General features: G+C 51.3%; 4 protein-coding genes across 4 annotated transcripts; 2 read left to right on the top strand and 2 right to left on the bottom strand.

Moving 5' to 3' along the window:
* Positions 1-1,984: 1,984 nt before the first annotated feature.
* Positions 1,985-3,378, top strand: NECHADRAFT_34621 (uncharacterized protein; the record flags this gene model as incomplete). Its single annotated transcript, XM_003043875.1, has 4 exons — positions 1,985-2,236; positions 2,296-2,520; positions 2,573-3,170; positions 3,224-3,378. 4 exons carry the CDS (start codon positions 1,985-1,987, stop codon positions 3,376-3,378), a joined length of 1,230 nt encoding a protein of 409 aa, XP_003043921.1.
* A 946-nt stretch (positions 3,379-4,324) lies between these two features.
* Positions 4,325-6,256, bottom strand: NECHADRAFT_91414 (uncharacterized protein; the record flags this gene model as incomplete). The annotated part of the gene is made up of 6 exons (XM_003043983.1): positions 4,325-4,342; positions 4,374-4,617; positions 4,672-5,060; positions 5,117-5,559; positions 5,615-5,761; positions 5,830-6,256. 6 exons carry the CDS (start codon positions 6,254-6,256, stop codon positions 4,325-4,327), a joined length of 1,668 nt encoding a protein of 555 aa, XP_003044029.1.
* A 3,284-nt stretch (positions 6,257-9,540) lies between these two features.
* NECHADRAFT_34494 (uncharacterized protein) lies at positions 9,541-12,481 on the bottom strand (the record flags this gene model as incomplete). The annotated part of the gene is made up of 3 exons (XM_003043984.1): positions 9,541-10,969; positions 11,030-12,215; positions 12,268-12,481. The coding sequence occupies 3 exons, from the start codon at positions 12,479-12,481 to the stop codon at positions 9,541-9,543; spliced, it is 2,829 nt and encodes a 942-aa protein (XP_003044030.1).
* Positions 12,482-13,149: 668 nt separating this feature from the next.
* NECHADRAFT_76947 (uncharacterized protein) lies at positions 13,150-15,999 on the top strand (the record flags this gene model as incomplete). The annotated part of the gene is made up of 8 exons (XM_003043876.1): positions 13,150-13,184; positions 13,495-13,569; positions 13,623-13,745; positions 13,791-14,092; positions 14,142-14,680; positions 14,728-14,839; positions 15,010-15,218; positions 15,271-15,999. The coding sequence occupies 8 exons, from the start codon at positions 13,150-13,152 to the stop codon at positions 15,997-15,999; spliced, it is 2,124 nt and encodes a 707-aa protein (XP_003043922.1).
* Between the last annotated feature and the right edge of the window lie 277 nt (positions 16,000-16,276).

Here is a 16,276-nt window from a genome sequence, read left to right on the forward strand (position 1 = left end):
TCATTAACGAACACAACGACCGCATTCTTCTAACCTAGTATGACCATTACTATATTCTATATGTTTTACTTCATGCCCTACCCCGTCACTAACATTATCATTAATCCAATATCTTCCAAGTTCATTCGCCCGCTCAGTGTCTTGATCACACTCCTTTGTCGCTTACCCTACATGGAAGGTGATGCGATTTTCTGTGTTAACTTGATGGCTTTCAGAGATAGCGCTTTGGGATTTCCTACCTAATTAATTGAGGCTAGATCCTTTTTTGACCATCGTTTTAAATATTCTCATAACTAATTGTGGTTGTTCTTCCCACGGAGGTATAGGGAGAATGTCTGCACAGTGTGGTTTATCACAAAAAGCTCCAAGACAGTCTGCAAAATCACAGTGTGCGATAGCAGCGGTTCCGTTTTGCACAGTGTATCCTTATCATACCTTCATCTCAACCAACAACTCACATCACTAAACCTGTCACCTCAACCACGTGTCTTTGTTCCTGGCGTGCCTCTCATAACATGTGTTCGTCTGGTATGGAGATCAAACTATCGATACCAAATCGGGTAGTAAGACATTGTCTAGCACCCTGACAGCCCGGGGTCGCCGGGCTAGGCTTTGGATCCATCAAATCGCCGGGTAGTGAATGATCGATCGTTAGGAGCTCCTCGAAGCCTATCGACTTCGGGGGTCCAGTCTCGGCCCAATGGGGGGCTTATACGAGCGCCATGTTTGCTTGTTGGCGGCGCCATCTGGTGAGCGATCTTGGCCTGTCGCGGCTGACTGACGACAGGCGCAGTTTGACTGGCCGGAAGCATCTGCAAGGCACAACGACTTTGCTTTGGCGCAAGGGGAAGTGCCTGTCGCGAGGTATCCATTTACCGCGTTTGATGGAGCGGGTCAGTGTGAGTAAATACGGGAGGTTATGGAGCTCAACCCTGCTAATGCTTGTCTCAGCGATTCTAGAACTCAGTCTCTTTTTGAGACTTCAGTGGATCCTTTGTCTTCACAACCCGTGGCTTTTAACGTATCCGTCTCGCGCAACAAGACGCCTTCACCAGCCAGAGACCTCGCGCCCCGCCGTTACCAGGGATGAGTTATCAGTCTGCTTTTCCGAATCGGGTGCGAATGTCTCTGAGATGTCTCAACCAGATTGGATGGCTACCGCCCGGATCCCATTTGCCGATGTGTTTCGGCAGCTTGTCTCCCCTCTTTGTTTGGAGGGGGGATTCTTAGAATTGAGAAAGGGTGGATGTGAGAAGCAAACAAAAAGGATGGTGTCGCCTTTGAACACACAACATGACATCTGCGACATGGAACGGAACAGGACTGATACGATGCCCCAGTTAAGCTTGTTTGGAAACTCCCGGCCGAAGCTCAACGAGCTCCCCTGACCAGAATCGCCGTTGCCAGATCCGGCGAGACCCTGTTATTGTTCCCCGTGGCCAGACCTAACAAGGCCCTGACGCCGGACGCGCTTCAAACCCGCTCGACGTCCTAGGTCAGCAAGATCGAGGAGCCATGCTGTATGTGGCGGCGAGAACTGGACTCCCCGAAGCGATACCTTGATCCGTTGTGTTTGCCATCCTCATTGGGACAAGACCGTCGACTGGGATCGATCACCATTAGCCAAAGGCGTCACGGGCAAGCCCTCGAGTGTCAATGGCCGTGGAGATCCCCATTGACAGACCCTTTCTGTCTGTGCCTTGCAAATGCCAAGGATCGGAAGGTCGAGACCACTAAACCTAGTCTACTGGGCCTCAAGCTTCAGAGAACATCCGTCAGAATGCTTGTGGCGTCGTTCGACTACTTGAGATGACGATTCCCATGCCTTCCAGTGTTTTTGGTTACTCGTTACTCCCAGATCCTTCTCATTCAGTCTTCCAAGATGAAGAAACCACAGGTTCCTGCGTCCTCCTTGAGTGTGGGCAGCAGGATATTCAGCTGTACACAAGGACACATTGTGATATGTGCCATCGTATTCATGATCATGGTGGCTCCTCTCCTTTGGAGACAGAGAGAGTATGTTGGAGTCGATCTGCCTGCATTGGAGCCACATACACCATCAAAACTCGGTTACGACAAAGCCTCCAACAACACAAAGAAACTCTTTTGGACGACCGACGACGAACACCTGCGACAGTTGACGTACTGGAAGAGACCCAAAGAGATTAAGAAGGTTATGGGCATGGTATTTTTCGGTCGACGGCATTCCGTCTCGATCTTGGATTGCTACTTGAAGGTATTTCTCCTCAATAGTAGTCCGGTGAATACGGCGAAGTGTGGTGCTGACGGTTACAGCGGAATCTTGTCAAGAACGGGGGTATGCTCGACGGTGTCATCTTTGTGGAACGAACTCAAGACGAACAGGATCTCAAGCTCCTGGCCAAGATGCTGAATAGCGAACCGAGCTACAAGAGATGGAAGATCGAGATGAGCGACGAGGACAACTTTACAAGCGGGTTCGGAAACTCGTACGACAGGGTTGAGGATGATGTCCTGTACGTCAAGATTGACGACGATATCGTGAGTTGCCATCAACAAAGCTTCCATATGGGTCTTACTGACGGCGCTGTAGGTGTTCATGGAGGATAGTGTCATCCCTTCTATCATCAAGAAGAAGATGGAGCACCCCGAGTACTACGTCGTCTCTGCCAACGTCGTCAACCAGCCACTACTTAGTTGGGTTCACTGGAATCTTGGCGTGGTTAAACCCTACCTTCCTGAAGTCAACAACGAGGGAGCGACCAAGTCGTTCGATATTAAGGATTCCATGAAGTACGACTGGCAAGTCACCAAACTGCCACGGTGGAAAGGGCCGATCGATTTCAAGTTGGATGAGTGGGACGCCGACGATAAACAGCATCGTTGGCTTCCCGTCAAGCACCAGGGTGATCATATCCTCGACAACACTCCCATCGAGACGACCGAGTATCATCCCATGGGTCGCGGCTGGACTGAGTGGAAGATTGGTGCGCAGGAGCACTACAGTTTCCTCGAGAACCTCGAACACAACCGCTTGTCCCAGTACAAGTTCGACACATGGGACTTTCAGTACGAGAGGATGGGCATTCAGTTCATCGCCATGTTGGGCAAGGACATTAACATCGCCAAGCCGATTGAGTCGGACGACGAGAATCACTTTTCGTGCACGATGCCACGACAACTCGGAAGGCGTGAGTTCTCGTGTCCTCCAATTAACATGGCAATCTGCTAATGGCTATAATAGATGCGGTAGCTAATGGAAAAGGCATTGCTGTGCACTATAGCTTCGGTAGCCAGCGTGGCGGCATGGAACGAACCGACATCCTCGCCCGATACAGAGCCTTTGCGCGAGACAATATCTGCGCCAGTCCGATGTTGTGGAAGCCCGAGGACGACTGATCATCAACAAGACAAAGACACTTTGACATAAACCATTTCTTTTTCACCTCTGGTTAAAATCTTGCACGAGAAATCTCTAAGCAAGTTGGCCGAGAAGGAGACTACATCAGATGGCGTTTAGGATGGGAGCCAAGATACACGATAGAGATACACAGCATCATTCACTTTGGCGGACTTCATATGTTGATAGATGAGAAAACAGAATACACACATCTTGCATCAAGATCTTTTTTGAGACGAAGACAAAGACCATCGTTCAAGCCTGGCATTAACTCGAGGAGTCACCGTCGCATCGTGCCCCTATTTCATTTCTACCGCAACCGTCGGGTTGACGCCTTTTTTGATCATCCAGACACCGGCTAAACTCGAATATGAGCCAGGATTAGAGGCAATACTCACCTATATGGCGAGGATGGCGCCGGCAATTCCCCCTTGTTTGCCGCCTTCGCATGCCAACCTAGCTACTTGACACACCCCCGGGGTCAGCCCTTGGTAAATCCTCACCAACAGTTCTTTATCTTATGACAGCATTGATCTTGCGTTATGAGATCACGATCCAAGCAATGGCAAAATTTTCATAGTATCTCTGCATGGTATCTTCTATCCGAACCCTGAGATTTAGGTAAGCTGTTAGTCCTTGGTGTCCTGTTGATGTGCCTCCGTCTTCAGCAACTGCAGTACTCGCGTTCATCAATATCATTGTCAGGTCTGTCACGTACACGGGATCGCATAAACGCATGTTTCAGAGAAGAAGAGGAATAAATAAGCCAGGTGGCAGTAAGTTGCCACCTGGTGAGAGACTAAACGATCGTAGCATACAAGCAAAATGTGTGGTTTTCGGTTTCCAACTTTGAGGTATCATCCGCAATTCATTAATCCATAACACGAACGCTTCAGGGAACAACTCGTCAACACAAGCATAAGACTTTGAAGCGACTGGACCGCATTAAAAGCTCAGGTAGAGCTTCTTAGGTCAGAGACTTGGGGCTCCTGACGCTGTCAAAGTTAATGTCCTCCTCTTGGCGGACGAGGTTGGTCTCCTTCTCGACCTGGGCGAGATCGATGTGGGCAACAGCGTCGTCGCCGTCGAAGATGCGGGCAATCTCCTCAAGGGTGGGGCCCTTGGTCTCAATGTAGAAGTACCACACAAAGATCAACTCGCAAAAGTCCCAGAGGGTGTAGAAGAGCATAAAGTGCCAGTGTTTGGGGAGGTTGTTCCACGCGAGCTTGTTTGTTTGGCTGTCGCTCGTTAGCATCTCAACTGTCATAGTCGAGTTCATGAAGGCAACTTACTTTCCAATGGCGAGGATAGCCTGGACGACAATGTTCATGATCATCATGCCCTTGGCACGGAGATGGAAGGGGAGAATCTCAAGGGCGTAGGCGACGAGAAGACCCGAGAAGCCGATATCGTAAAAGATGCCAAACAGCCAGATAAAGGCGATCTGAGCGTATCCGGAGCTGGTGTTGGTGTATTCGACACCACCATCAGGCTGGTCATCGGTGGGAGGAGTAGGGACTGAGGAGTTCTCGTAGATGGCACCAGCGATGGTCCACATAATAAAGGCCGTGACCATACCGGAAATGGCAGTGAGGAAGAGAGGACGACGACCGACCTTGTCGACAGAGAAGGCGGCAGCGATGGAGACGGAAAGATCGAGAATGGTCTTGCCAGCAGAGAGCTATAAGGGAGAAACTGTTAGTTACATGATGTTTGGACAATGGCTAAAACACTTACAGCAAGCTTCTTGTTCTGCTGCTTGATACCGGCACCCTCGTAGATAATATCCATATAGTTGGAGAACAGAGCGTTGCCAGAATACTGAGAAATGATACCGAGGGAAATGATGATGCCGAGTCGCCACAGGTTGCCCCTGGTCTTGACAAAGTCGGAGTAGCTAGTAGCCTTGGAGGCGGCGCGGTCGGCCTGAATGGTTTGCTTGATCTCGCGGTACTGGAACTGCACAGTCGGGTTGTTCTCGTCACCGCCGGCATGGTGCTTGGCGAGGACTGCAAGAGCCTGCTCGGGCTTGTCCTTGTTGACAAGGAATCGGGGAGACTCGGGGACCCACCAGATACCGCAGAGCTGGACGATGGATGGAACGGCCTGGATAAAGGTGATGGATCGCCATGACCAGTTGCTGTTAATCGAGGCAGTGCCCCAACCGACAACAGAGACGACTAAAATGATGTATTAGCATCCCTTAGTTATCTCATTTGAAGAGGAGTTGCTTACTCAGAGATCCGAGGTTCCAGAGACAGTTGTAGACAGCGGTGAGAGGACCACGGTGCTGAGGATGGCAGATCTCAGTCAGAAGCATAGGAGAAGACATCTGAGCCAGAGAGTTGCCGAAACCAAGAACAAAGCGACCAGCCATGTACACTAGACCGTAAAGTTAGCACTGATAGCTCAGATTGGTCGGAAAGGGGGAGTGTCTGGGAAAGACTCACTTCCGTAACCGTTACAGAAAGCAGAGATGAAAGAACCCGCAATCATGATGACACATCCAATCATGATTGTTGGCTTTCGTCCCAAGTTGTCTGCAAGGTAGGGTGTAATGAAGAAGGACACGATCGAACCGATGTTGTACATGTTGATCAAAATACCGAGCTTGCTCTCGTTCTTGTACTCTGGGAAGTATTCCTTCCACCTATCCATCTGCTGACTGGTGTTGACCATCATACCATCGTATCCGGTGGTTGCTGAAGCGATCAAGAGAAAGATAATGAGGCAGTAGAGGTTTCGCAAGTGAGGCTCTTTGTACCAGGTCACTTTCGCGAACCGGGGCGCCTCGGCCTGAGCGACCTCGAGAGACGACCGGTCAGCGTTAACCGGGGCTTTGGAGCCTATCGGCTGCAAAAACTTTGGCAAAGCCATTGCGGAAAGGGGTCAACTCGATCAACAATGTGTGTTTGGAGTTTAAGAGTTGAGAAGGCCACCCAGGCTAGAGTCTTGATGAGCGAATTGGCTCTTGGGTGAGTATGAACGAGAAAGGAACCCGAAAACACGGGGAAGAACGTTCCACTTATATACTATTCTCGCGTAGCAGTGAATGCCATGTTGTCGATCCATCCTGGGGGATCAGAGCGTGGAGCCCCAGGTCTGTCACCTGCGCTGCCGGGAGGATTCCCCTCTACGGCGAGGGGAAGGGCATATGAGCCGAGGGATGGGTGGGCAAAAAGATCAACCGGGGCGGAAAGACGGGTAATGCACGTTGCCAAGAGGAGGTGTGGTGTCTCGATCTGGTCTATTTACTAGGGTCACCCAAAGAAACTCCTCCAACCCTATCCCCGGGAATTCAGGTAGATCTTTCCAGGGATGGGCTTAATTTGAACAAGGGGTTGAGGTGCTGTGTGGAGAGACCTAGTCGACTCACCATTCGACCTAGCCATGACCTGACGGGAGGCGTCGCATTCTGCTCCGCTAGTCTCAGGAGACCATACGAGGAACGAGACGAAGAATGAGAAGGGCTCGACCGTGAATGGACTCTTGGTTCCTGGGCTGAGGAGGAGGAGGGGGAAAAGGGTCCCATGGGTAGGTCATGAACCCGTCAGTTTGGAGCGCGTCGCAGCTTAAGCGATATTCCAAGCAGGCATGTTACCAAAAGAAGCGCCACAAAACGACGTTGAGGTTAACCAAGGTTCCTTTCGGCTCATGGGTTGATGTAGACTCGATATTCACCCGGACCTCATTTTTTGATCATCACTCAACGATATTGGCCTTGTTTGCACTCATTCCAAACTCTTCCCGAGATATAATTGAGTGCCCTACACCTTAATCTTCACAATTGTCATAGTGCCTGGCGGGAGAAGGGAATCTGGATCTCAAGCGCACTAACCTCCAGCTAAAAGCCCACAGCAGAACGATCCCACCACACGACTCGCAACGCCTGCACAAACGTGGTAAAAGGGCCGTCTGGTTGAATGCAAGTCCTCGTCTTTTCTCGCATTCACCCACCCAATGGCTCTTCGGTCCTGTTGTTCCAGGATACCCAAAACGGAGCACAAGGTGTGATCTGGGGTGTAACCTTGGGGTAAGCGGGTCCCTCAAGAAAGGGACAAGCCGTTTGGTTCGCCAAGCTTAATTGAGGTCCAAATGGAGCTTTTGCCAACTATAGCTCACATGGCATGATGCCCCCCCTCTCATTGAACATGGGAGTTTTGTCTCATGGCACCCAAGAACCTGGCTCGTTGTAACGGGACATGGTTGATTCTGTGCCGCTGGCGCCACAGACCACATGAAGGCACCTGCAAATGTCCCTCGGTAGTTGAGAATGCCCAGCCAACATGTTATAGAACTGAACCGTTGAGGTCGACGACGAGATTGACTCTGAAGTCGTTGAGATAAGAATTAAGCATAAATAAGCATAAAGATATTAGAATGGGGAATTAGAAGAGTATCATCATAATCATGAATAACCGTTAAGAAGAGTCCATAATTTAGACAGAACTTTGACTCTCAAAGTCTTTGAAGACCTTGTGAAGAAGCTCATCACTTGTTTCACCCACGGCAGGGCGTGTGCCAGACCCACGAGGCTTGGCGTCCACTTTCTCGGATCGCGGGCCCGAAAACCACTTTAACCCATGATTAATAGCTGACACAAGCCGAGATTGGCTCCCCTCGCGGACCTAGAACTCGAACTTGGGGGATGATCCATGAGCCGTTGTTTCGCGGGTATGCCCGTATTGAGCTTGTTCAACGATCAAGCCTGCCCCCGTTCGATATTGTTGATCTGGGGCATTTAGGCGGTATGGAGGCCGCCGATGTCCTTCTTCAACAACTCCATGAAGCTCGGTGTGTCACCGACCAGATCGGTCAAAACAATACGAGTATCATGTTGAACAATTCAGGCTTTATAGGAACAAGCGAAAGTTTCTCAAGTCTAGATGCACCAATTGACAAGGGGACAGACAAGCTCAAGGCCCAAAGAACCTGTCCATCCTCGTGCCTCGAAGCAAAAAAACAAGTCTAGTCATGCGCCATCTGCGCATTTCTCACGATGGCCTCAACTTCTTGACCCTTCTCCAACCGAGGTCTTTGCAGAAATGCGAAAAAAAAAGGAGCCCCCGGCCCTATGTTACGGATTTGGTGTGTTGCCCCTTGGGGTTCCGGAGATGCGGGAGAGATGCGGGAGAGATGCCGAACAGACGAGATGGGCCACACACCACGAGTCTTACTCACAGGTCCATGCTCGCTGACCACGACTGTAAACTTGACAATTTCAGAATTTTCTTTCTCATTCTTGTTGGAGGATTCCAAAGCAATGCCTCGAAAAAGGGGCGCAGGAGTTTTGGTATGTCTCGAATCAGGCAATCGCCGTCAAGAGAGTCTATTCAATCTTGGGAGAATTCAGGCAAAAGCTATCCATGAGACACACACCTTTGCCGCTCTCGGGTGGCCCCAGAATGCAGAGCACCTGCATCGAGTTGCCTGCAGGGTGCATCCGTTGTGCCCCCTCCTCCGGCCGGATCCTCGGCCGTGGCTGGCGATCCCCTCCATCTCGTCCCCCTCAGCCGTTAGTAAATCCGGGGACGCCACGCCTTTCCCACCGCGCCACGAAGATGCATTGTCGAGTTCATCATAGGATTAGAAGCTTGTATTTTGCCTGAAATCAAAATGTCACGATCCAGGTGTCGTCTGGTTTGGCTTTTGGTCTCCCCGCTCGCGTGTTTTTTTGCCTCCTCCACACATACCCATGCATCTCGTCACGCTTCATCCCTTGCTTCATCCTTTCAAGAGGTCGGCTGAATTAGCTAAAACTATTCTTGGCGACAGCATCGACTAACACATGGCTTTTCAGCTGCCGGGGCTTGTACCCGAATTGCCTAGACGCGCACACACTGCCGAGACGCGTTGGGAGGCATCCGGTACCTATCTACACAAAGATACCAGGTCCAAATCATCCAGGTCTCGACTCAGACATACAGCAATACAGTCCAGTTCTGCCAAATTACCCTTTTCCCTTCGTCCGAACATTGTTCCTTTTCCCGTCCCGTACCAAACATGAAAGACAATAATAGCAAGTATCCGTAACACACCCAATGAATCCTTCCGAATCCTTACAAGACAAGTTGACGGTATAATAGACAGCATAATTCGGCCCGCGATGCCATCAAAGGGTAAAACACCAATCGTTCGTTGTCGTGTCACAATTGGTCTGCTCAACACTCAGCAGGGAGCGCACCGCTCATCATGGCAATGTCCGACATCTCGTCGGTCTGTTGTTCCTCCGACAATCCTCTGCTGCCAGCTCCGGCCTCCAACTCCTCGATGCTCGACAAGGCCTTTGCAAACTTGTCTCGTTCTCCTCTCAGCACCTCCCGCCTCGTCGCCGTGGCCGAGTCCTCTGCCATAAGCCTCTCGTAGACGCTTGTGGAATCATGACCTCCCAGGCCGAGCTTGCGGTCGAGGTGATATGGTAGGTGACGTTGGATGTGAGGAATCATGCCGTTGGTGATGTGGAGAGCTACAGCGTCCGCGAACCGCAAGGCAGCGAGGCGGTAGTAGCCTCTAACATAAGCCACGACCTCGAGCTCCCTCTCAAATGAATCTGGGCCAAGCTTGCCCAGATCGGCCTCGCGTCGCCTTTCGTCCTGGATACGTTTCTCATCGGTTAGGCTTTCCCAAGGAACCGGGGGTCGCCCATCGCCGTACCCGGCCGCCAACATTCGCATCTGGTGGCGGTATCGCGTCAGAAGAATCTGCTCGTCCTTCTGATACCGACGGAATGCTTCCTGGTTGACTGTGAACAGACCGTATGTCTCGAGGCGATAAACCACATCAAGCGCAGCAAGAGTCTCATGGCGCCGCTCATCAAGGTACTCTGTGAGAATCTTGCGACACTCCTTATAGATGAGACGTTTGTTGAGACGAGCAAACGAGAGCTCCAAGGCTGACTCAAGCATCGTGCTCAAGAGGTTCATAACCTCATTGAGGAATGCCTTCATGGGTCCATCCCAGGGTTGAATTGCCTCGCGGCACATGTCGTTGTAGACCTCTTCCGTGATGATGTCTGGCACGCCAGCTCTGGTCTTGGCCTTGATCTCATCCCGAACCTGGCGAAGAGTCCTGAATCCTCGTCCGACGCCCGTGAATGGAGTGAACGGAGCTGGGAAGGCTGTCCGTCGAGGGCCGGCAGCGGGAGAGAACCGCGGAACACTGGCTCTCATGTCTTCGGGCTTGATGTGTCCATTGGTTCCGTTGGGCATTGGATCAGTGCGGGCTCGCTTGGAAGGGGTCGTAGGTGGTCCCATCGCTCGTCTTTTGCTTGGCGTATTGGTGTTGGTGATGGTAACAACCGATCCCGCATCAGATTCGTCATCAGAGATCTCCAGAACGGGAATGTCGCTACTGTCCTTGAGAGTGAACTTGGGCTTCATATCCAGGAGACATTCGCGAAAGTTCTCGGGCAGCGGGACAAAGTGCTTAGAGAACTCAGCAGGCTTCAGCTTGGATCGAGCCTGCTCGCCAAACTCCATGACACTGGTCTGGACCTCGAGTTCAACATTGGATGGCAGTTCCGGTAGCTTGTTCAACTGTTCCACGATGTTATTCAGATGGTGCTTAAGTGTCTGCTTGATGTGAGGGAGGCTGGTGAAGTGTTAGCGCTTTTCTTGGTCATTCTCTATAGGCATTGGCGTGATAACGTACCTTTTTGCGAACTCCTGGCCAAGCTTCTCTGAGAGGAATGCCTTTAGCTTCTCGATACCACACCGATCAGTGAAGGGGTGGAATGCAGGTGGCCATCTGTCGTAGCCGTAATCCACAAATACGTGCTCTTCCCACCTCTTGAGCTCATCGAGATCCTTTCCCTGTGGTCGCGACGTGATGAAGTACCCGAGTCCAGTGGTATGTGCCTCCTCCCTCATGATGGCAAGCCACTGCTCATGGTTGCCGCCCTCTGGGATGAGGTCGGCTTTGGTGAGGACGCCGATGGTGCGATTCAGAGCTCCAAGTCTGCGAATGAGGCCAAAGGTAGATGAGTTTTCGGCATCACTGTTCATGGGCATAGAGCATAAGATGATCGCCGATGGATGTTGAATATACTCTCTCGAGAGGTTTCTCACAACATTGACGAGGTAGTCGTCGCGAGCGTCAGCTGGGTTCTGGAAGATACCTGGCATGTCGTAGAATGAAAGATCGGGGAGTTCGGGGCCCTTGATCTCGAGGGCGACGATGTTTGGCGAGAACTTGGCAGCCACGGTCTCGGCGGCTCTGTCGATGGGAACCGTGTTTGCGATGCCACCGGAGCCGGGGACAAAGAGCTCATGGCTCTTATCATCGTTGAGGATGGCGATCTGGGCCCAACGAAGAACCTCCTCGATGTCGCTGTGGTCAATCATGGTCTTGAACTCATGCACAACTGTGGTCGGCAGCTTTCGCCAAGGGAAGAAGGGATCCCGATCAGTGACGTCGTTCTCATTGATGGATCGGTGCTCTGGGGGTTGGTAGGAGTATTCCTTGCGAAGCCACACGCGGCAGGATGGATCATGACTTCGTGACACTCGAATGTGCAGTGGGCATCTGGTGCAGGTTCCTTCACTTCGAGGAAGATCAAGGTTGGCGAGACCTGACATGAGACTCGATTTACCGGCAGACTGGTCGCCGACGAGGACGAGCTCTGGAAGAGGGACATCGTGAGAGACACCAAGTTGCTGAAGCTCACCGAGTGTATCGTTGCAGGCCTTGAGCTTCTTTCCGATGTCCTGAAAGGATGTCTGGAAGAAGCTCCCATCAACGGGGACCTGGCTGGTCGGGCTCTCAGCCGCAGCGTTGGGTCGCATCCTCAGTTCCCGTAGCAAAGGCTCAGGTTCTGTGAGGCGCTCACTTGGGGTTGCTTTGATGATGTTAGAGTATTCTTGGGTGAGGTTGATGCAGGGTAAACTTACGGGCATCGGATCTGCCGTGACGATAAAAAGCCTGGTTGGGTGGAATATGCCCGCTCTCGCTGTAGCTCGAAGTGTTAGAAGGAGTATTGCGCAGATCAAGGTTGACAGTGCCAGACTCTGGAATAGATGAAGAATCCGTGGCAGAGTCGGGGTCTGGCTTGATGCGGCTCTGGCGAGGTCGGCGCCGTGGTGTTGTTGAGTGAGAGTGAGGCATTGTGGTTGCCGAGAAGCTGTAGGTTGCGCGGGAAGACATGAGGTGGATGAATTCACCCTGAGAGGGGAAACGCCCTAAAATTCAGACCGAGGACTTGAGTGAATGAATTGAGCGCTTGTCGAAGAAGAGATGATGTCGTTGTTTTTGTGTGTTTGCTGCACTGGCGAAAGGAGATGTTGATTCCCTGCACCTGCGGGTCAACTGCCGGTCCAAGGTGATGGAAGCGAGACGATGTACAGATGAATCAAGCGTAAAAAACAGAGATTATAGTAGAAAGATGCTGAAATTATTCACTGAAGACTCGAGATAATGAGTTATCATGGGCATGAAAGGACAGGTCGAGTTTCATGAGGTTTGCTCCCATGCAGCTCCACGGTTTGCGGTTGGTTGCCTGTGCTTGCTTCTTTCACTGGGCGCTACCCGTTGCTCTGGGGCAACACGCTGCCCCGATACCAAGTGTTAGGGGGCAGGTTGATATCACCACAATTGAGACGAAATTTTGAAAGAAAATCGTTGATTTTTGAGTCTATAAATCACTGAATTCTCAGAGATTATTTTTAATGGCACATTCAAACCATCATCACCCAGCATTGAGGGTATGTGACACACCCATCATCCCATGTCCTAACAGGAATTATTGCTGCATGGAGTTGACCTGAAGAATAAAAATGGGGTGGTTGGGCCCAGGCTGCAGGCAGATAAGGTACGTACCTGCATTTGCCCCTGAGCTGAGCATCACCAAACTGAGAGGTAAAGTGCAAGCCTTAGTCAGCTTTCACTCAAAGAAGCCGAATTGAACTGCAAGGATCCAATGGGCGTTGAGCTCTTGAGATAACGGCTCCTCCCCGCTACCGATCCCCTAAGATCTCGGGCCTTGTGGTGGATTCCTATCAACTGGAGCCCTCCCGTCCCGAGCCGGCGTCTTAAACCAAGGCCGGCTCATAAAGAACCCCTCATTCCGGGCATTGTTACGGACATCTTGATAACTCAGTTTATGCTCTCCCCCGCCAAAGTTCGACCATGGAAGATGAGATTCGGGTCCAATCGCCCTCATCTGTTCGGCGCCGTCGGAGAAAGATCTCTAATGCGTAAGGCTGTGCGATCTCGGCAACTTGGCATCAAAATTGACACATGGTTGCAGGTGCATAGCCTGTCGCAATCGCAAGTCCCGATGCTCTGGGAGAAACCCCTGTGAGAGATGCGTTAGTCGCAAGGTACCATGTGTATTCGAAGAAAAAGAGGCAAAAGCTACGGTTTCTGTCGAGTGAGTAATTTACTGGCAATGACGCTTCATGCCTGATGCTTGCAGGTATCTCGACGGGCTGCATGCTCGGATCAAGGCACTCGAGACTCAACTCCAAGGCACACAGAGCTCACGGACGGAGGGGCAATTGTCTGTTCATGGTGATGCCGAAGAACAGGGATCGCCAGATCCTTCATTCGAAAATTCCCTCTCAGATCCTGAGAAGCGACCGCCAGTTGCTGCCGCCTCATACAATCAAGACCCAGGAGAGACGTCCGTTATACATCGGCGCCTCGACTCAGAGGACTTGACAAACACTTTGGTCGCCTCGGAGCCCCAGATCAAAGTTCATCGATATGGACATCCTGGTACGTCTCTCCTTTGTCCTCCAGGTGACTGCGGCGCTCACCTCAAAAGCCTATCTTGGGCACAGCTCGACTCTCAGTTTCAGCCGAAACGTACGCAACCTTCTTCAACGATCATCACCTATCGCAGACCCCGGGAGTGTCTCCGTAGAACGCCTGGACATATCCTACACGACGAACTTACCGCCGATTGCACTTGATCTGGCCAGCATCCCACTACCAAGACTCTCATATGCCGAGTACTTAACCAACACCGTGGTGGCGCATTTCGGATCGCTCTACTCTCTCTTCGAGCCAGAAGCTTTTCTTCAGAAATTGAGAGCATTCTATAGCGAACGTGGTAAATGCCAACTTCCGGATGCCACATTGTGGCACCTCCAGATGCTTCTTGTATTGGCGTTTGGCAAGTCCATACTATCCAGAGAACACTGCGAGAAGGGACCATCTGGAATGGTTTACTTCACCCACGCGATCGAGGCCATGCCAGACATTCGTAGGCTTTACGAACACCCTCTACTGTCAATCGAGATCCTCTGCTTGGCGGCTTTGTTCATGCACGCAACCGACCTGCTGCAAGAGTCTTATGTTACTGTGAGCTAGGCAGCTCCCATGTTTGACTATTCAATAACTCTTTCCAGATAGGACAGGCTTTGCGCATGTCTGTCACCAACGTTATGAATAAGCTCTTCCCTGAAGCTTTGCGACCACCGAATGTCGAGTACCAGCGGAGACTCTGGTGGACGGTCTACTGTATTGACAGGAAGAGCGCTGCCATGCTTGGCAGCCCTTCAGTCATGCGCGACGACGATATTTCGATTCCTTTCCCCGATACCAAGGAGAGAGACGATGCGCAGAACGCCTTTGCTATACATGTTAGGATCTCTTCCCACTTGGGCAAGATTCTTGACGGTATGCTCAAGCAATCCTGATCTGGTCACCCAGCTCACAGATGGCAGTTCTTTACGGGACACATAGCCAGCAAAGAAACTTCCTTGTTGAGGTCAAAGCCATTCTTTCGCGTCTTGCAGAGACCTCCTCCGTGCTTCGGGAACACCTGTACCTGGATCTTCAACAGACAAGGGAGTCGGTCAATCGTGAAGCTGCCACACTACATTTGTTGCTTCACCAGGTTTGTGATGATGATGATGCTTGCAAAGCTAAATGCTAAAGTCGGCTTTTAGTGTGTGATTTTAACCGTCCGACCGGTCCTGTTTTCCCTGTTGAAGCCTCTTCTCAGCCCCGATACACCCTCGTCAAGCAACCCGCAGCCTTTGTCTCCCGCCTTCGAATCTATGCTGAGGATGTGCATTGACTCGGCGATACATATTCTTAAGATAATGTCGCTTCTGAAACATCAGATGATGTGTGGTGAGCGTCATCCACCAGTAATCCCGAGGGTATGCTCACTTTCCGCAGACATCTTCTTGCCGTACGACATCGACGCAGTATTCTCAGCAGCTTTTGCTCTAATATTAGTCGACATCATCAGGCCTGCGAATGAGCTTCTCTGGGATCTACCTCAAGTCATGAGCCTACTCGATGAATACGTCTCCAGGCACGTCGTCCCAGCACAAGCTTACCGGGCGGACCTGGTACAGCTCCTCGAGCTTCATAATAAGATACGCGGCAGAGATGGTACCCCTTTCTCAAAACTCGGTGATGCAGGGGCTGTTAGACAAAACTCGAACCTCGCTGGATATGCTATTGCTCATCCCGGTCAGACTGATGTGTCGCCCGATCCTGTGTGGTCGCACATCAGGAATGGGGATGACGGATTTGTTCAGCCGCACCCAGAAGCTATTCTATCAGTTATTGACGATTTAGATGTTGAGGGGGCGGACCTTTTGGATACGACTTTGCTGGATGGGGGCTGGATGTGGGAGTTGGATGATCTCTCAACTGATCCATAGGAGCGTTGCCAAAGCCTCCCACTCACACAATAATGGCCGCCTTCTACTATAGCGTCGCCTACGAACTACCAGGATTCGTGCCCAAACGGCGACGCGCCCCGAAGCCTGCCCCGTTCGAGTACAGACTAGCTACCCCTGACCTGTCCCTGGCTCGTAATCGTAACTGCAGTTAGAGGAGGGAGAAGGGCGCCTCTACGTCCCTCGAACCCCTCTTCATAACTTCGGGAGATAGATATGACAGAGCACCATCTAGCCGAAATAAACCGAGTTTTCACCT

This window comes from Fusarium vanettenii (assembly GCF_000151355.1).
Source record: "Fusarium vanettenii 77-13-4 chromosome 2 genomic scaffold NECHAsca_26_chr2_2_0, whole genome shotgun sequence".
In the NCBI taxonomy this organism is placed as follows: Eukaryota; Fungi; Ascomycota; class Sordariomycetes; order Hypocreales; family Nectriaceae; genus Fusarium; species Fusarium vanettenii.